This window comes from Anoplopoma fimbria, chromosome 3, assembly GCF_027596085.1.
Source record: "Anoplopoma fimbria isolate UVic2021 breed Golden Eagle Sablefish chromosome 3, Afim_UVic_2022, whole genome shotgun sequence".
In the NCBI taxonomy this organism is placed as follows: Eukaryota; Metazoa; Chordata; class Actinopteri; order Perciformes; family Anoplopomatidae; genus Anoplopoma; species Anoplopoma fimbria.
Window position 1 is genome coordinate 5942567 of NC_072451.1, and position 19484 is coordinate 5962050.

Genomic DNA, 19484 nt, shown 5'->3' on the forward strand with positions numbered 1-19484 from the left:
CAATTTTTAAACTGTGATATCGCTTCTTTTGCTTAAGTATATATTTTTTACCACTGTCGTTGTTGTAAAGTAGAATATATATAAATATACAGTACCAGTCAAAAGTTTGGACACACCTTCTCATTCAATGGTTTTTCTTTATTTTTTTTTCTACATTGTATTATATATTTTGTCTGTGTGCTTGTTTTGCAACAGAATGCCATATCTGTGTAGATATTACACTCAAAACAATTAGCCCTCTACAGGAAAGGACATACATTTTTATTTTTATCTTTATTTTTATTTTTTTATTTTTATTTTTTTTTTATTTTTTATTGTATGTTTTATTTATTATCTGTTTATATGTAGTTGAGCTGCTGCAACACCCGAATTTCCCCCATGGGGATCAATAAAGGAATATAATAATAATAATAATAATAATAATAATAATAATAATAATAATAATAATAATAATAATAATAATACATATTTAACAGATTGATCTTTATATAAAATCGTGATTTCTTATATATTTATTACAATAATCCTTTTATTAGGATGTGTTCCTTCATACAAAAAAATAAAAATAAAAATAAAGAAAAACCATTGAATGAGAAGGTGTGTCCAAACCTTTGACTGGTACTGAACACTGTTCTTTGACTTTCAGAATCTATGTGTGCGCGCGCGCGCGTGGGTGTCGCGCGCCGCCGTCCGTCTCTCTGACAGCACAGAGAACCGGAAGTCGTCGCTGCTCGTTTCAACCAATCAGAAGAGAGGATACTCGGACGCCCTGCCAAAACAACACAGCCGGACAGATCGCTGCAGATACAGCGCCGCATATTCCGCTTTGTACGACAGGTGGGTTTTATTTATCCACTTTAAAAAAGACTTTTAATAGTGCTACGTCGAAGCAGGTGTTTCTTAAGCCTCGCTGAGACGATGTGAAGCTACCGGACAGCTCAGCAACGACAGCTACCCCGCGTTAGCTCCCGTTAGCTTCAGATGCTAACCCTAGCCTAGCCGCTACATCCACAACATCCTCCAAACTGGACAAAACTTTGGATCTAGTCGGGTTTACCTCGGGCACGGCGGCAGGTTCGCTGACCCCTCAGAAGAAGATGAAGAAGAGGAAGGAGCTCAATGCCCTCATCGGACTCGGGGACAGCAAGAGGAAGAAGACCAAGAAGGGGACAGGACACCGGCTCCTCCGCACAGAGCCGCCGGGGTCCGAGTCCGACTCCAGCTCCGACGACGACGAGTTCAACAGCATGGGCGGCGGAGCCGGAGTCGGGAAGTGAGTGGTCCGCTTAATGAGGCTTTAATGAGGCTGTAATCAGGCTGTAATCAGGCTGTAATGAGGAGGATGTGTTTACTCGTTTCTTCTTACATTTTTTTGGTATTATTTTGTGCTCTTTTTGGTGCTTGTTTTGTGTGCTTTTTTGTGTGCTTTTTGTTTTGTATTATTTTGTGCTTTTTTGTATTTTTTGTCCTTTTTTGTGTGCTTTTTTGTATTATTTTGTGCTTGTGCTTTTTTGTATTATTTTGTGCTTGTGCTTTTTTGTATTATTTTGTGCTTGTGCTTTTTTGTGTGCTTTTTCTGTATTTTTTTGTGCTTTTTTGGTGCTTTTTTTGTATTCTTTTGTGCTTTTTTGTATTTTCTGTCCTTTTTTTGTGTGATTTTTTGGTATTATTTTGTGCTTTTTTGTGTGCATTTTTTGTGTGCTTTTTTGTATTTTTTGTGTGCTTTTTTGTAAAAAAAAAATTGTGCTTTTTTGTGTGCTTTTTGTTTTGTATTATTTTGTGCTTTTTTGTATTTTTTGTGTGCTTTTTTGTACTGTGTGATTGTTTCTTTGGCAGATTATTTATCAGATTATTAGGTTAGATTCCATTCTTCTTCAGTTACAGTACCAGTCAAAAGTTTGAACACACCTTCTCATTCAATAGTTTTTCTTTATTTTTTTTTATTCTTTTTTTTCTACATTGTAGATTAATATTGAAGACATCCAAACTATGAAGGAACACATATGGAATTATGTGGTAAACAAACAAGTGCTCAACAAACCAGAATATGTTTTATATTTTAGATTCTTCAAAGTAGTTGAATGAGAAGGTGTGTCCAAACTTTTGACTGGTACTGTACATGTGCTGAAGAATTACAATAAAAGTCTTAAATCTTGAAACAACGATTGTTTTTTAGCAGCTTATGCCCTGACACGTCATCATAATCTAATGACACATCTTGCTTACTAAGAACTTGCTCAGGCTTTTTTCCTGAAGCTTAATATCAGCCAAATTAGAAATAGTCAATACTCCTTTCAGCATGATAATTGAAGTGATGATATAATCCATATTTCAAAGAACCATTATTTACCAGAAATCCTCATCATTCCCATGATGTCCCATGACACTGAATGCAGTCTTCTGAAAATACCCCCTTCATTAATAATGCAAGGGGCTGCAGTTGTCATGTCTAACGTTACCGCGTTGCTTCTCTTCACAGAAGAAGCTACGCGCAGTGCTGCAATGTGTGCTACCCCTTGTTTCTGTTCATCGTACTGGCTGCCTGCGTTATGGCCTGTGCTGGACTCATATGGATGCAGATCGCTCTGAAAGAAGATCTAGACTCTATGAAAGAAAAGCTGCATAGCAGTAAGGCACACTGTCACACACACACACACACACACACACACACACCGTTACCTTGTGATGGGTCATAAAAAGCTGACTGCACTGACACGTACACATTTGATATCCCAGTTGCACATGCATTCCTTCGTCTTTATCACTGCTTTTAACTTACTGTAATGCTTTTATAACAGTGGAAACCAGCCAGAAGGCGTCTTCAAGTGAGATACCAAAACTAAGTGAGGACCTGAAAAACAAGGACAGAAAGCTTGACGACATTGAAAACGGGGACAAGGGGTTGAGCAAGCTCTGGTCTAACCTTACGGAAATGAACAGAAAGGTCAGTTGTTTTTGTCGCTCAACGGCTTTCAAGCTACCTTAACATTCATATTGTCACACACCAGTCAGAAAGTGGTGAGGAATATCTCGAGTTACAGTAATGTTGCACAAGTTTTCTTTGGAAGTAGCTAAATAGAACGGTAATTCTGTGTAAGAGGTGTAACTAAATATTCTGTGTCATTTTACCCCTGCAGATCAGCTTGCTGGACTCTGCAGTCAACCATTTAAAGGCCAACCTGAAATCAGCTGCCGACTTAGTCAGCCTTCCCGCTACAGTTGAAGAGCTTCAAAAGGTAGAGACATCGCTAAATGGAATAAAAGGAGAAATGTGGTTGAGAATCTTTTGAAATTGTATTTCTTGTGCTGAATGTCATACTGACCTTGCAGTGTATTTTTCTCTTCCAGAGTGTTGCTACAATTGGCAGCACACTAACAAGTGTGCAGCACGATGTGAACACTATGCAGGCTGCTCTTGAAAATCAGAAGAAAGATGAAGAGTTGAAGAAGACAATGGTAAATTCAACACTTATTATTTCCACCGAACAGCTGATTTGTTATGATAACATGGTCAGATTAAAGGCTTTCACTTTCACAAGTTCCCCTTTTTGTTCTATGTTGAATTGATTTTAATATTTTTGAAGCAGGATAGTCGGAGAGAACCGCCTTACCTTGCGTAATGATTTTTGACAAACATCACAGAAGAACCTGAAGCTATGTTCCTTTCTAAATAGTATCCAGGGCTGAAGGCATTTTTCTCATGAGCAAAGCCCATGGATTTTTCTTGAGTCAAAGTCAAAGTTAGATTTCACTTATTACGTTTGACGGCTTGTATTTTTTATTTACATCTCGACGCTCGCTGCAAGTGTTGCTGGAGGCTTTCTCTTTTATTATTCATGCACGAATGTATGGTGCGCGGTGTTTGTAAAAGGAGTTAGCAGTACGTTTTGCTTCAGAGAATTAGTTGAATAACTCGGCGTGCTAGTTTCCAATGTACCACTTTTCATTTCATAGCTGTTGTGTTGCTTCTGCATATTTATTTCACTCAGAATTGATTCGAATCTACTTAAATATGGCCAAGATGATTCTGTTGATGAAATATTGGCTGATCTGCTGCCAACTTTGCCACTGCGTGATTCATTTGTTTATTTGTTTACCCTCGCATTCCTGAATGTTTTTTGCAGTTCTTCTCAGGCTCACACTGACGGAGCCGTCGGGTTACGAAGGTCCTGTCATTTCTTGGATCCATGCGTCGGGTTTTCATTCATAATTCATGAAACAAGTGCCAATCTATTTCGGGAGCTTAGATGCTTTAGTTTGCTGCGTGAAACTAGGTCAAATATCTGAGACAACTGCAGAGTGTTTTCTCTACTTTGTTTCTTATAAGCCAAATAGGAAGTGCAAAGAGGATTGGCAAATATTCATACACTTTTTATATCTTTTTTTACACAGTGACCTCAATAATTATGGGGCCAGTGATGAATTGCTAGCTGGCTTAGATCTCTATAGTTGTTTACCTTTTGATTGCCTGGAATCCTTCAAGTCTTTAGATTTTTAGAAATCTCATCTAACAGTTGCTTTAAACAGTTTTTTTTTCTTTTTTCATAGGACATCACAGACCTGAGAAAAACAGTGAGTGAGGCAAACAAGACAGAGGAGCTGCATCAGACACAGACCGATGAGCACATCCACATCCTCCTCTCTACGGTTGCAGAACTTCAGCAGAGAGTGTCGTCATTAGAGAACGGATCAAAGCAAAGCGTGAGTAATATTTAGCTACGAACCTAATTACAAGTATCCCTGGTTTGGAATAACGAGCCTAAATGAATGCATTTTACATGTCATGCTCCATCTGTTCTACAGTCAAAGAACAATGACGCAGCAGAAATCACCGGTGAAAGCTCAGCAACCGATGCGGCGAAAGAGGCTACGACGACCAAAGCAACACCCGGGGATGTGCAAGGTACAGTGTTCGATAAAGAAGTTTTATCACAGCAGGTTGTTTTGCCCCATGTTGCATTTAAATATGTTTTTCCCCCTTTTATTATCACAGAGGTATCCACACCACTGACAGAGCCTCAGACAAGCAGACGTCCACGCTTCGCAACCCCAAACCGCTCTAAGAGAAATGCTGAGACAACATGCCCAAAGAGGTTGTTCCTGCCTGGAGTCAGTTCTCTGAAAGGTGAACACTAACAATCCTGTTTTATTTGTCAGCATTCATTAATGGAATAGTTTAACATTCGGGAAGATACATATATTTGCTTTCTTGCCGAGATCGAAACGGCTATCCAGTAAATGTAAGGCTACAATATGTAAAGTCTCCACTGGTTGCCGAGCAACCTCAAATACAGATGAGACATGACATACTCTAGATCAGTGGTTCTCAAATGGGGGTACGTGAAGACACTCCAGGGGGTACGTGAGATTTAAAAAAAAAAAATGTATTTAAAATTAGCATCCATTCAGAAATCCTTTAAAAATTGTTATTTAATAAATATTCAATAAAATATAAGTGTAAGTTCATAAACTGAATTTAATGCAACAATGCAATCGTCAGTGTTGACAGTTTAATAAATCAGACACTGATGGCAGAGCGCTGTGTATTACATCTTTTTTTCAACCAAAAATGCTTAGCTGTACTTGGCTAAAAAGGTATTTCACAGGAGGTACATCACTGAAAAAAGGTTGAGAACCACTGCTCTAGATGGTTGGAGGATTTTTGCCTGAGGTCGGAGCCAGACTAGCTGTTCCCCCATTTCAAAGAAAGCAAAGAAGCATATTTCCTAAGATATTTGAAAGGTTACACATTTTTGCAAAGGGCCATAACAAGAATGCCTCGCTATCATAAACAAACCCGTTTTGCATGTTTCTGAATAAAATTCATCTTTTCAGACTTGGAGGACGTCTTCCAGCAGGAAGGCATCGGACGCAACTCCTCCGGATTTAACTACCGCCGCCTGAGGAAATTATTTAAAACATCGAATCTCAATGGTCGCACCATGGAGTGTTTTGACAATGACGGAGACCAGATGTACTCCCTGATGGAGCTGAGAGCTGCTCTAGGTTTGTGAGCACATTATCACTGACAGCAGTGAACAGTATTGAATACCCAGCGGGGTCTGGGAGTTTGAAGTTCCCGACCCTTTTCTGTAATTGCTGCACTTTTGTGAACTGAATATTTATCATACTGATTGTGGAACAGTGGCGCTGGCATGCCCCATACTCACTCTCCCTCCACGGCCTATTTCAACACAAAACATACGCTCACATTTTAAAATTCATCCATGGGAGTACCCGTATGCAGAATAGTCCGCTCTTATTTTTAGCAAATTCCATGGTTTAAATTAAATAAACCATGGGAAGTGTGAATTATTTTGAGTCCTGTTTTCCACCCTCAATCCTCATACTTGCTGCATACCTCATACCTGCACCTATTTCTTTTCTTTTTTTGTTCCGTATTTAGTGTGTTAAGCTTCCATGGAGGATATCATTTTCAGTTTACTTCCTCACCCATCAACACCTGGAACAACTAACCATATTTATAGAACCTGAGGTAGAATTTTAGGAAAGTTTACAAAATTGACTAGAAACTGTTTTTTGTGAGTGGTTTGTTTTGTTTTAGTCCGGTTCCTAACTTAATTGAAACACACATTTGAGCATCAGTGAGGATTTATATATGCTCTTTTATAGGCTTATCACCGTTTCAGATCTCTTCCTGCTCAGTGTTTTTCTCCCTCTTATTTTCAGTTAGTTGCTACATTTTGATTGTTGTTTAGTTTCTGTAAATGTCTTGTTTTTTTTTCGCTTGGTATTTTTGCAGCTTTCAGTTCTACAAGTTTCAAAGGGCTACGAACACTTTAAATCATTAAGAGTTTTTAAAATGGTAAATCATGATGCATATGTAGCAATAACAAAATGACAGATATTGCTTGTTTAAAATTGCAGTTGACAGGAGACACACCAAGCTCACAATGTGTATAACAGGTAGTACAGGAAGCACTGACCATCACTCTTTACTTGATTCATTTTATTCCATTTAATGGGCTTAATAATGGTGTATTTACATACGAAAGTTGTCATACTCAAACATTGTTGTACTCTGTAAAAAATGGTTTAAATGTATTATTCGAAATGATCTTGTGAAGCGGGTCGGGGTTCAGTAAAATGTTCTCTACGGTCTTAATCTTAACATTGTACATTTTTTAAATAATTCATTTGTGCTTTGCATGTTGCTTATAATGTAACATGAACAAATTATTTATAAACTTAACATAGTCGACTACTTGTTTTTTTTGCAGGACAATGTAACAGCTTTGGCCGTCATGACATAGATGGCATAGGGTCCAAGCTGCTGCTGTGTTTGGGGGGGGACATTTTATGAATGTGTTTTTTTTTTTTGTGTGAGCACCAATGAATAAAACAAAGTTAAAAGGTTTGATTTGTGCTCCATCTGGTTTCTTTAAGTCATGAACTGAGAAACATTGTCTAAACAACGGTTTACAATAACGTCGCGCATCACTGCATCACATTTAATCCAGAAATATACCAAAATATGTGGCGTTAACAAACATATTTACAATTGCTGACACACGCATGGCTTCTGTCTCACAGTTATAGGAGCTCTAGAGAGACCTAGGCCAGTGCCCCTTTAGCCCTCCAGTCATGGTACAAAAGCCCAAGCAGCTCCTCTTCATCCTCTTCTTCCTCATCGCTGCCATCTACCTCCATCTGTTCCTCCGCACTGGGCAGCACCTTGCTCTTCACCACATCCCTCTTGTCTCTCAGAACTTCAACTCTCTTATAACACTCGATCTGTTCATCGATTTCATCAATCTGTCGTTCGAGGCGACCCTCCTCGTCGTCCTCCGCCACGATGGCCTCTGACTTGGTGTTCACCTGTCGTATCTCCTTCTGAAACTCTTCCCACTCCTTGTCCATGTGATCTTTGGGCGCGTCCACGTTGCGCACTTTGGCGTCTCTGACAGGGTCGTCGAAGAAGCCCTCCGGCAGTGCCTCTGCGCTGTTTTCTTTCTTTTCTGCGCTTTTCTCCACCACGTTTGCCTTCAGGATGGATCCTGAGTGGGAGATGGCGGGTGTGGACGGGAGGGAGCTGTCAAAGAAGTCATCGGGTAGTCCTGCAGCTTCAGTCTTTGCAGGAGGAGGAGCAGGGTTTGTGGTTCCTGCCTCACCTGCCTCCTCTTCATTATCATCATCATCATCATCTCCATCATCATAAACCCCAGCCAGCAGACTCAGACCTGCAGATGTTTGAGTAGAAACAGCCCCCTTCTCGTTGGGTTTCTCAAAGAAATCACCTGGCAGCTCCGATGACGTAGACTGACCCGCATCCGAGGAGGGCTTCACCCTCTTCCCCTTGTTGTCCTCGCTGTCGGGCGCTCTCCTCTTCACTGGTTGACTCTGTGGCGCCACTGGTTGACTCTGTGGTGCCACTGGTTGACTCTTCCCTCCCTTCAGCTCGGCTACTTTCTCTTTATGCTGTTTTCCGAGAACATGCGCCGGCCACAGCAGCTCAGACTTCACCTGCACGTTGCACAAGGTGCAGCTGAGATGCGCGAGACTGTTATATTTAGCAAAAGGAGACTCCACGCGCTTCTTGTCTGTTGTCTGTCTTTGTTTTATCCTCATCAGGCGCCGAAGTTCCTCCTGATTTACAACTTTTTTCCCCTTCTTTGAGGACGCCATTCTTGAAAACAAAGCAGCGAGCTACTTTCTTGCGATTTAGTAAAAATGCGTCGCTCGAAGATGACGTAGGAGGAACGAACTCGCGTCGAAGTATAATATCGCGAGATTTCCCCGCGATAGCTCGGATGGTTTATTATACCGTTCGGACTTGCTCCTTTTTGATTTACAACTTTCTTCCTTTTCTTTGAGGACGCCATTTTTATTTTTTTTAAAACAACGCAGCTAGCCAGCTACTTTTTATTTATTTATTATTATTATTTATTTTTTTCAATAACTTTTATTAAGACATTTGTTCGTTAATATAAAACACAGACACATTCAAACAGCAAACAAAAATGTAATTCATAAATTTTTTTTTATAATAAACAGTCCAAATCATACCAACAACTCAGTTAGAAGGCAAAATGCGTCGCTGGAAGATGACGTAAACGGCACGAAATCGCTTCGAGGTATACTCTCGCGAGATGTCCCCCCCGCGATAGCTCGGATGGTTTATTGTGCCGTCCGCTCGTCCACCTGCATTGTTTTTGCCGCAAAGCATCGACCCCCTTCCACCGTACATACACAGAACGATGTAGTCTTTTTTTTAATTCGTTTTAATCCGTAGCTGTGTGTTGATTTATCGTGTGTGTGTGTTTCTGTTATGTTTAGCATTTTATTTCTCTTAATTGCACCGCCGCGCCCATCGCATTCATTGTATTGTGGACTAGCTGGGAGCTAAAGCTAACTGTAGCAGGTGTAGGTTCGTCTGTCAGCATGACGGGGGAGAAGATACGCGCCGTGAGGAAGGACCACAACAAACCCAACAAACATGAGGACATCATGGACACCAACGACGACACCCCTAATGGGACCAGTAACCATGTCAAGTCAAACAAGGGTTTCCAGAGAGCCGGCAAAACGTCACAACACAATGCAAATAACATGAATGGAAACCCTTCATCAGTCTGCACCGACAGCAACAAGAACCCCATCATCATCCTCACCACCACTGAGGACCTGGAGTTCCCCGTGCACGAGTGCGTGTTCAAGGGAGACGTGCGTCGGCTGTCCTCCCTCATCAGGACCCACAGCATCACCCAGAAAGATGTGCATGGTGAGTGTAATGCTGTTGATGAGATAAGATGAGAGAATCCTTTACAGCAGCATAGGTTATAGTGCAAGCAAGAGACTTAGTAAAAGAAAAACAAGATAAGAACAGTAAAGAATCCACAATAACTGATTATATATGCAGACAGAAAACTGTTATAACTATAATTGCACAGTGTATTTGTATTGCACATTATTGATAAGTATATTAATTATTTCTTGGATTCATCGATACAATTGTAGATCAGATTTCCTTGAAGACAAAGAAAAGAGCAGCAAATTCACACATTTGTGGAGTTAAATCAAATGCCCCACATTTGTCCACGAATTGGATTGTATTGTAACTTATAGCAGCACAAACATGCATTTTACATTCACACATACTGCAATTCAAACAGTTTCTCAAAACCAAAGCAACTCAAACTCCACTTTGTAGCTTTGTTGAGGTGACAGCTTCCCTTACTATCAGCAAAAGGCAAAATCACAAAGTTGGATATTTAAATCCTCACAATGAGAGAAGTCACGTTGGATTATAAATAAGCAATAAAAACAGTAAAGAATCCACAATAACTGAAATATTATATGTACAGACAGAAACACTATTATAGCTATAATTGCACAGTGTGTTGTATTGCACAGGTTTTTAGTGTCATGTGTCATGTGGTCTACTGGGAGCAGAGTTGGAAGAAAGGAAGAAGATCTGCCTAATCTATTGCCTCATTTGTTTAAATGCATTTCACACCAGGCCTCTCTTATCACATGTGGATTAATTCATTTGTTTGTGTTTACATGTAATGGGGAGATCATCTGAAGTGTTTCTCTTGCAGGGAACACACCTCTTCACCTGGCTGTGATGATGGGCCAAAAAGGTAAAAACTGGTTTATAGAAAACCTTTGCAAACTCCTAAAAATCCTGTCCTATAAAAGAAAAGTATTGATCTTGGCATTACAGCCTTTCTATAATTTCTATAATTATCTTCTTTATGTGTTTTTTGATTGAAGACATTCCTCCTATATATTATGTATTATGTGTATGTTTTCATGTTGTTTGTAGGCTTTTAGTGCCACGATATGATGTAAATTGATTCTTTATTTGTTGATGGTTCCGATTCGTGGATGACTGATTGATGTCATGTGATTGGGGCAATCTGATTGGTCTACCAACCTATTTACGAACCCCAAGTTCTATTTAATGCATGCATCCTCATTTCCTTGTAAAATAACCTGATGAAGGTCTACGTACCGAAACGTTGTTGCTAAAAGATATTTATACGCAAGTGAAGAAGACAGCGTGCGGGAGTTTTTTGTTCTATATTGCCTACCTAAGGTATTCTTCTACGCACATGTCGTCCTACTGGAGTGCAAAAGTTTTGCTCTTTTTAATAACTGGTTTATAAAAATACATTTTTATTTATTTATTTATTTTAGGAGGTTTAAACAAAACTGAACATAAAAAGCTTTTCAGATGGTAATCTACCGGTCTAGGGTTCAGCCCAGAAAATTACACTAATTCCGCCCGTGCATGGCCTCTCATCTATGATAATGAGGCTTTATTGAAAGAGCACTTGACATACTCATTAAAGGCCCTTTTTAAATATCACTTCAGTTTCATTTTTGGAGTAGCCCCCCCCCATAAACAAGCTGCACTCACCATGTCTCATCTGACCGCTGCAGTGCCTGGTAACCTGAATACCACTCACAGTCCTGATTGGTGAATATTCTGTAATATAGTTAGTATAACAATGGAGTTAATTTAGATAAATCTACATAGATCACCGAAAACATGCAAAGCAGCCAATGCATAAGGACACAGATACTTCTTTTTGCAGTGCAACGTGCATGAGTCAATTATATCGGCCAAAATCACAAATTAGGGATTTACATCTGTGAAACATACGACACCCTCTACCAATGTGGATACTGAAAAACTCCATACGCCAAAATGTGAGAAAAAGGGGAGGAATTATAGTGGAACTATGGAAGTACCTCATCACCAGTACAGAAGTAGTAGTAGTTACTACTGTTGATGCTGATCTGAATGTACAGAATGTAATGTCTATGTAAGATGTCCTACATTTGTCATTACATTAAAATCAGCAGTCTGTTTAAACATTGACATGTTTCGTAACGACACTGTTACGAATATTATATTAAAAATCCTAACATTTACCTTCTGAATTTGGCATGGCTGCTCAAAACAACAGGTAAAGAACATTGTTGACAACAAACAGAATTGACATCAGAGACAAATGTGAGTTGTCTGAAATTGTTAACCGTTTGTGTTTTTCTTTCAGAGTGTGCCCTCCTGCTCCTGGCCCATAACGCTCCTGTAAAGATTAAGAATGCACAGGGATGGAGCCCTCTAGCAGAGGCCATCAGCTACGGCGACAGGCAAATGAGTAAGTAACGTTAGCGCTGATCTATAATAGCTGTCTGCTGTCTCGGGGGGGGTTTCATGTTTGGATGGGTTTGTGGTAATCTCAGCATCATGCCCAAGGTCATACCATCCCCGTTCTAACAGTTAGGTTCAGTGAGACCGGTCTGATGGGCCGATGGATTTATGATGGCTTCATGCTGGTGTTAAAGTCATTCTGACTCCTGGAGAAGCTCTCTGTTTGAATGCTAATATCGTAGCACTCTTGGTAAATGTCAGCTTGGTGGTGGTGGTGTGTTCAGGAAGTTCTGTATGAAGCTGATGTCTTCTGTTTTTTTGTGTTAACAGCTTAATTATAGAATATATTTTCCTAATGAAGAAGGAAATACAGATTTTTTTATTTTATTTCTCATAGCTAATAAAATACAAAACGCAAAGTTAATTCAATTTCCAGAGTCCGTGCTTTGCAGAAAGATTTCCTGGCAGTTTAGTTTCGAGTCTGTTCGGTTACCTCACAATAAAGAGTTTCTGGAGTTGCATCAGGGATGAAATCAGTTGAATTGCCCACAGTTGAAATCCAGTCAAGTTGCAGAGAACATCTGAAGATGAAAATAGGAAAGAATGACAACATTTTCAACTGATGATGATGAGTACTGCTTCCATATTATGCTTTATACTGTGCACATCATTGACTTATTCCAATTTCATTCATTCACCTTTGGTTTTATGAATGTGGAAAAAGCCGAATACCGTTGGAGGTCACGTCATACGTCTGAACGCTTGAAGGACTTTTATAGGTCATTTGTAACTGTTTAAAGGCGGCCATCCGCTCGGTCCGGCTAAAAAGCTAAAAGTAGGGATTTTCTCTGAGCTCTCGTCATCCAGATGGGCTGGAACGCAGCCGGGACGGTGGCTTAGCGTTCGGAAGCCCTGAGCTTACAGCCCGGTCACTCCCCTGCTTAATGACGCTACTGCTTTTAGATCTGACATGCAGGGAGAAAGAGTCAAATGACATGTGAGAGGCACCGGCTAATGCCTTTGGGATGCATCTGCTGCTCTTTCCTTTTTTTTTTTTAAATGTGGTGTTCATTTTGTATGCTTAACTAAAGATAATAGAAAATATAAAGGACTAAATAAATCTTTAATCTCTGTTTTTTTTGTGACAAAGTTGAGCTCACAAGTTTCCTCTTGCTTTTTGGCTGTATAGATAGCCTAACTGTGAGTTATCAGCCTCCCATTCTGTCTGTGATGGAGGTTGTGAGGACCAGCACTGTGAGAAATGACCCTCAACCTCGTTAGTATGCGTCACGAGTCTCCGTTCCTGCTGTGGCAGGCTGTCGTGGGACTGGGACCAGTAGTTCCGCTTTAAGAAGGTCACCCGACTCACAAGGGTGAAGGGGAGGCAGAGAGGGGGCTGGGAACAATCGCACCACCACCAAGGACATGCAGAGAAAAGACAGGGCGTGTGGTATTTAGATCTTTGGATGAATAAAACGCTGCTCCCAGCTGGCCATCACTTAGTGTGTGAAGGACAAATGGAGATGATGTCTGCTTGATATCAAACGTTTAGCTTTTCACAAAAAAACACTGCAGTCGTGTCATCGGTCATCTCTTATCCACTTTCACACATGTGCATATTGCATCAGCAGCTCGCTCACTGGTTGTGTGCAATGACGAGCTGCAGCCAGCGCCTCATCAGCACTTTTGTGTTGGTTTGTGAGAGAAAGAGCTGCACTTTGTGAAGTTGTATCAGCTCTGTCCTCTGATATCAATATATCTGTGATAAGAGCAATCAACCAATTATATCATTAAAGTCAGACTAGTGGGAAACACAAGTTGTGCACCTTGTTTAGCCGACGTAAAGACATTGAATGTGTACATTTGTGTAACTTAAGTTCTTTGTTTCCTCAGTCACAGCAATACTGCGGAAGTTAAAGCAGCAGTCCAGAGAGAGTGTGGAGGACAAGAGGCCGAAGTTACTGAACGCTCTCAAGGAGGTGAGGATCTCGCTGCCTCAAACAACAAACTCAAGTTTGCAACGTGGTTCATTTTGCATCGCTGAAGTTTCACTCAATTTGTATTTTCTAAAATCTCTGCAGGCTTGGATTTGCATAAATGACTTTTGTGTGTGTCCTATAGTATGCAAATGACCTGCCGAAATGCATAATGGGAAATGTTCTCTGCGCTGAACTTTTTTTCTGACCCATTTAATCATAGCACGTCAGTTGAATCACTCAGTTAGATGTGTTTTGTGTCTTTTCTGTAGCTTGGTGACTTTTATCTGGAGCTGCATTGGGACTTTCAGAGCTGGGGTGAGTTTTTCATATTTCACACACTAAAAACGTTGTCTATAGACGGAACTCTCAACCATTATTACAACATTGATAATTGATGAGACCAGCTTAAGGATTGTGTTTAAAGTCAATTCAAAACCTGGAGTATGAAATGCTTGTTATTCACTCTCTCTTCTGTGTTTTAGTGCCTTTGCTGTCCCGGATGCTTCCATCTGATGCTTGTAAAATCTACAAGCAGGGGATTAACATCAGGTAAGAGTTTCCTGTAATAGAGGATCTAATTCACGGTGTTTTTGAAGCAGCAAGTTGTCGACATCCAGGTCGAGGACTTCTTTTAGATCTCAAAAGTAGGACAAAACACTCCTCACGCACTCCCTCTCCTCTCTCTTGATTTAGACTTGACACCACTCTCATAGACTTCACTGACATGAAGTGTCAGCGCGGAGATCTGAGCTTCATTTTCAACGGCGAGGCCGCGCCCTCCCAGACCTTCGTGGTTCTGGACAATGAGGCAAAAGTGTACCAAAGAATACACCACGAGGTGAGTGAGCGGTACGGCCAGACCCTCTGTTTCACATCAGCTGTTTTAATATGAACCGCAACCACTCACCGCCATTGTCCCGCCCTCTAGGAGTCAGAGATGGAGACCGAAGAGGAGGTGGATATTCTGATGAGCAGCGACGTCTACTCTGCAACTCTGTCCACCAAGTCCATCAGCTTCTCACGCAGTCAGATCGGCTGGCTGTTCAGAGAGGACAAAACAGTGAGTATTATGGGAGACAACGTTACTGAAAAACACGTTACAAGACGCATTCAAACAACAGAGAAAGACTAAATATTTACAGTAGGTCTTTGACAAAGGGATTTGCGTAAATATAAAATGAGCCATAGTTGAAACATATTTATGAAATTAAGGTACATTCAATAAAGGTGCACCAATATCCGTCCAATACTGAGTCAGATAGCTGGATCGGGTATCTAAGGCAAATAAAACATCCATCATACGCCCTTTGCAGAACCTTCACAAATCTTTGTTTTCAAATCAAGTGTTTTATTGCACTATGAATCTAAAAAAAGACCTGTGTATACCTTTTTATAGTTGCATTCAGTGGTTTTATAAACTTGTCTTCCCACAGGGGATGAGAGCTTTAAATTTAAATATTTTGTCGTCTGAGAAGTCGGTACAGTCCGACCTTCAGACTGCACTACGGCACATTTTAAGAAATCAGCAGTATTGTTGGGTAATTCACAGGATAAACTCATGACCAAACACCGACACCTGCTTGTTTTTCTGCGCAGGAGAGGATCGGAAACTTCGTGGCTGACTTCTACTCGGTGAACGGTCTGGTGCTGGAGTCACGGAAGCGGCGAGAACACCTTAGCGAGGAGGACATCTTGAGAAACAAAGCCATCATGGAGAGCCTGAGCAAAGGAGGCGGCATCAGTGAACAGAACTTTGAGGTAAGAGACTTTATCGACCAATAGCGAACAGTACTGGTAGCCTGATGACTGTGAATGTGCCTCTCACCGACTCTTTCGTGTCCCCAGCCCGTGAGACGACAGTCCCTCACAGCTCCAGCAGCCAACACTATTTCTTGGGAAGAGTACATCACCGCAGAGCAAGGAAAGTAAGTATCTTGTGTGTTCGTCTCCATCACAATTAGAAATTCAGGCAGGGCAATTGCAAGAAATTCCGTAGAGATGCTGATGATTAAATCCACGTCATACACCAAGAATAAAAACCAATGTCTCTTTGTGTGTGTTTGACTGTGTGTCTTCCCGCCTTCAGGCCTCCTCATCTGGGTAGAGAGCTTGTGTGTAAAGAAAGCAAGAAGAACTTCAAAGCTAATGTAGCCATGAGCCAGGATTTCCCTCTAGGCATCGAGTCGTAAGTACACCCCCTTCCTCCTCAGAAGTATTTACAAAGCTCTGCTGCACAGTTTGATCCTGGGTGAATACTCTCCCACTTTAGAAAAAAGTGTAACGTAGAGCTGAAATAACTCAGATCACGTAGACGCCGGTTGGTTGGGGGAGACACTGAATAAACTGCCTCACCATGTGACAAGAAAATGTCAGAGCTTTGAGTGTGCTATGGAAAAAAAATAAATGCTTTTGGCATTTGTTTAGGATTACATTTGTAAATGTAGCAATTAAAGCCTGGCCTATGCAGGGTATAAGGCTGATAAACAAATATTAAAAAGCCAATAACACTATATTGTCTGACCTTTTTAACCGAGAATCCATTTCATTTGGATATTAAGGATAACAGTGATATGGACTGCAGCAAGTTTTACAGATGAAAAGCAGTCAGTGCTCTCTGGTGGACAAACGATGTAATGGTGACACTGTTTCCAAATGACCTCATTTTTTAAAAACTTTTAAACAGTAATCTTTTCCCGCTGCTGGTTATCCATTTACACAGGCTTTCTTTTCGTCTGGTGATGGAAGTAGATTTGTCCAAATAGGAGTTGATTGAAAGTGTAAATCACAACAATACTTTGAGCTTTTAATGACCGTTGATTTTCTTGAGAGGAATATTGCTGCAAAAAAAAGGGAGAGGTTCATGGAGGGGAAATAAGATCTGAGGAAAGGAGGGTTTTAAAGATGAGGATGGAGGATTCACACAGGATGTGGGTTGGTGTTCTGCTGTAATGGCTTACAGGCAGTGCTGTAAAATATTGCCGGGACATTATGTAGTAAATTGCTTTATCTCTTCTACTGAACGAACCTTAATGGAGCTGGAATAAAACCCCGGCCTTTATGATAGCTAATGGCTTTTTAATGTGGTTTTTTCCCCTTCTGTGCTTTGTAATGTTACAAATATGTTGTACTTACTTCTGTTAAGAATGTTCATTTTCATTAATCACCAAAAGGAGACGGAGAGAAGAGTTTCGAGTCTCAGCCCCACTAGTTTTCATTGTAACCATTTATGGAGAAAATCTTTTGCAACTGTAATGTAGCGTGATTTACTTGGAGTGATAGAAGACAAGTGTTTGTCTGAACACTGAGGACGAGGAATGAAAACCTCCGTAGAAGCTGACGTATCAGGATACAGATGAATAATTGAATACAGAGGGCTCCAGTCTGGGTGTGAGGGGCCGCCAACGGGTCACTAGATAACATGAGAGGTGGCAAGATTATTAAGGGTGTACCTTTGTAACATTAGCATGTTAGTGTTTTCATTGTGAGCATGTTAGCATTTAGCTCAGTACAGGCACAAAGGGCTGCTTCTTTACTGTTTAATATGATCTATTTATATAAAACTATTTATAAACGGGACATAACTCTTTGATCTAACTGCTCCTATCTCTTGGATAGAATGCAGGTTGGAATGCAGAAATGGACTGAAGCCTGTACCAAGATTCTTTATTCATTCAGACTGTAACTAACAATTATTGTCATTGTCAATTATTTTCTCAATTAATCTATTAGGTAGTTTGGTCTATAACATTTATAAAATGTTAAAAAATTTCAGTTTTTACCAAAGCCTGAGAGATGACCTCCTCAAACGGCTTGTTTTGTCCACAACTCATAAAGGAGTTAAGAAACCCGAAAATATTCACATTTAAGAAGCTGAAATCGGAGAACTTTGAATTCGTTTTTTTCTTAAATGACTCGATCGATCATCAAAACAGTTTGGGATTAACCGAATAGTTGTCAACTAATCATTTAATTGTTGCAGCTCTTTTCAGGATCTCAAATTGCCGTTTCACTAAATCCCCTTTTTGTTCATATATTGGGAAATGTTGGCAAAGAAGAGACTGTGAAAGTAAACCGCTGACTCACTCTCCTCTGCCTCCAGGTTACTAAACGTGTTGGAGGTCATAGCCCCGTTCAAGCACTTCAACAAACTCCGGGAGTTCGTTCAGATGAAACTTCCGCCTGGGTTTCCAGTCAAACTCGGTATGTGTGTCGACCTACCGCTGTGTTCCTGTGAGTGGGCGATCGCGGCGGGAACGATCACACAGTAACACGTTTACATCTTGTGTGTTTTTCTCCCTCGCAGACATCCCCGTCTTCCCCACCATCACAGCAACTGTCACTTTTCAGGAATTCCGCTACGACAAATTTGAAGATTCTACTTTCTGCATCCCGGCTGAATTCAAAGAAGATCCCAGTCGCTTCCCCGACCTCTGACCTGTAAACACATCTGACACAAACAGGAAATGACCAGCGAGTTTGACTGTTTGAGAGGTGGGAAACAAAAAAAAAAAGAGGAATCCTGTATTGTTTTACTCCTATATATATATATTATCCGTTTAAAAAAAAAAAAAAAAAAAAAAAAAAAAAAAAAGGAACTGGTTTTATTGATCAGTTATTGTTCATTTCTGCTGACGGATCCAAAGCGAATCGATGCAAACAGATGTTACAGAGCGCCATCTCACATATAGATGCATATCGGCAGTTGTTCTTTGTGAAATGAGTGATAGCTTTCAATGTACTCACTGTTCACCTCCTGAGCGGTACGACGCGCTGCTCTCTGCTGCTCTCTGCTGCTGTTTCCTGTGAAAGCTGTCAGAAGACACGGCCTGGACTCTTCATCATCACTATTTTAATATCTATTATTATCTCATCTCCCAGGACTGATGACTGAATCCTCGTTCTTAGCTGCGCTGACACCGTATTATATGTAAATAAATCACATCTCATCTGTAATCCATAAAACGGAATCTAGCTATATCCTCAAACTGAGCTTAATATTCATTTATAAAGTATGTACTATAAATATATATATATAAACTCAAAAGGAGTGAAAACACTGTGTAGCAATACATTTCCAGTACGCAAGAATGTTTTTAACCAGCTGGGAGAAGGTTCAGCATAAAAACACATCAACTGATATCCAAGCCTTTTTCCCTGTGCAGGACGCCGCCGCCTGCGTTTTCAGGTTAGCTCATGTTACCTCTCAGCTGTCACCATGTTTGTCGTGATAGTATGAAATCTGTGCTCGGTGTGTGTGTGTGTGTGTGTGTGCGTGCGCGTGTGTGTGTACGTTTGGGAGACCCCAGATGGGATATCAGGTAAACTGTTTAGTTTAATACTGCACTGATATTAAGTATATTTAAGGCATGCTATGGCTG

The 19484-nt window shown here is 40.5% G+C and overlaps 3 protein-coding genes across 4 annotated transcripts; 2 read left to right on the forward strand and 1 right to left on the reverse strand.

Annotated features, from left to right (window-relative positions):
* The first annotated feature begins 739 nt into the window (after positions 1–739).
* efcab14 (EF-hand calcium binding domain 14) lies at positions 740–6014 on the forward strand. Of its 2 annotated transcripts, none has more exons than XM_054626864.1 (9): positions 740–1273; positions 2480–2628; positions 2799–2944; positions 3138–3236; positions 3349–3456; positions 4549–4701; positions 4804–4903; positions 4994–5125; positions 5836–6014. In XM_054626864.1, exons 1-9 carry the CDS (start codon positions 1098–1100, stop codon positions 6012–6014), a joined length of 1242 nt encoding a protein of 413 aa, XP_054482839.1. In that variant the 5' UTR covers positions 740–1097. The 2 variants fall into 2 exon arrangements, with proteins under 2 accessions (XP_054482839.1, XP_054482840.1); XM_054626865.1 differs by having other exon boundaries at positions 2483–2628.
* Positions 6015–7562: 1548 nt separating this feature from the next.
* Positions 7563–8737, reverse strand: znf830 (zinc finger protein 830). The gene has a single exon (XM_054626866.1). It carries the CDS (start codon positions 8644–8646, stop codon positions 7576–7578), a length of 1071 nt encoding a protein of 356 aa, XP_054482841.1. The 5' UTR covers positions 8647–8737; the 3' UTR covers positions 7563–7575.
* Positions 8738–9102: 365 nt separating this feature from the next.
* LOC129088838 (ankyrin repeat domain-containing protein 13C-like) lies at positions 9103–18679 on the forward strand. Its single transcript, XM_054596076.1, has 13 exons — positions 9103–9742; positions 10563–10604; positions 12030–12134; positions 14021–14106; positions 14376–14421; positions 14589–14655; positions 14800–14944; positions 15035–15166; positions 15703–15864; positions 15952–16031; positions 16193–16291; positions 18206–18306; positions 18410–18679. Exons 1-13 carry the CDS (start codon positions 9403–9405, stop codon positions 18538–18540), a joined length of 1536 nt encoding a protein of 511 aa, XP_054452051.1. The 5' UTR covers positions 9103–9402; the 3' UTR covers positions 18541–18679.
* The last annotated feature ends 805 nt before the right edge of the window (positions 18680–19484 follow it).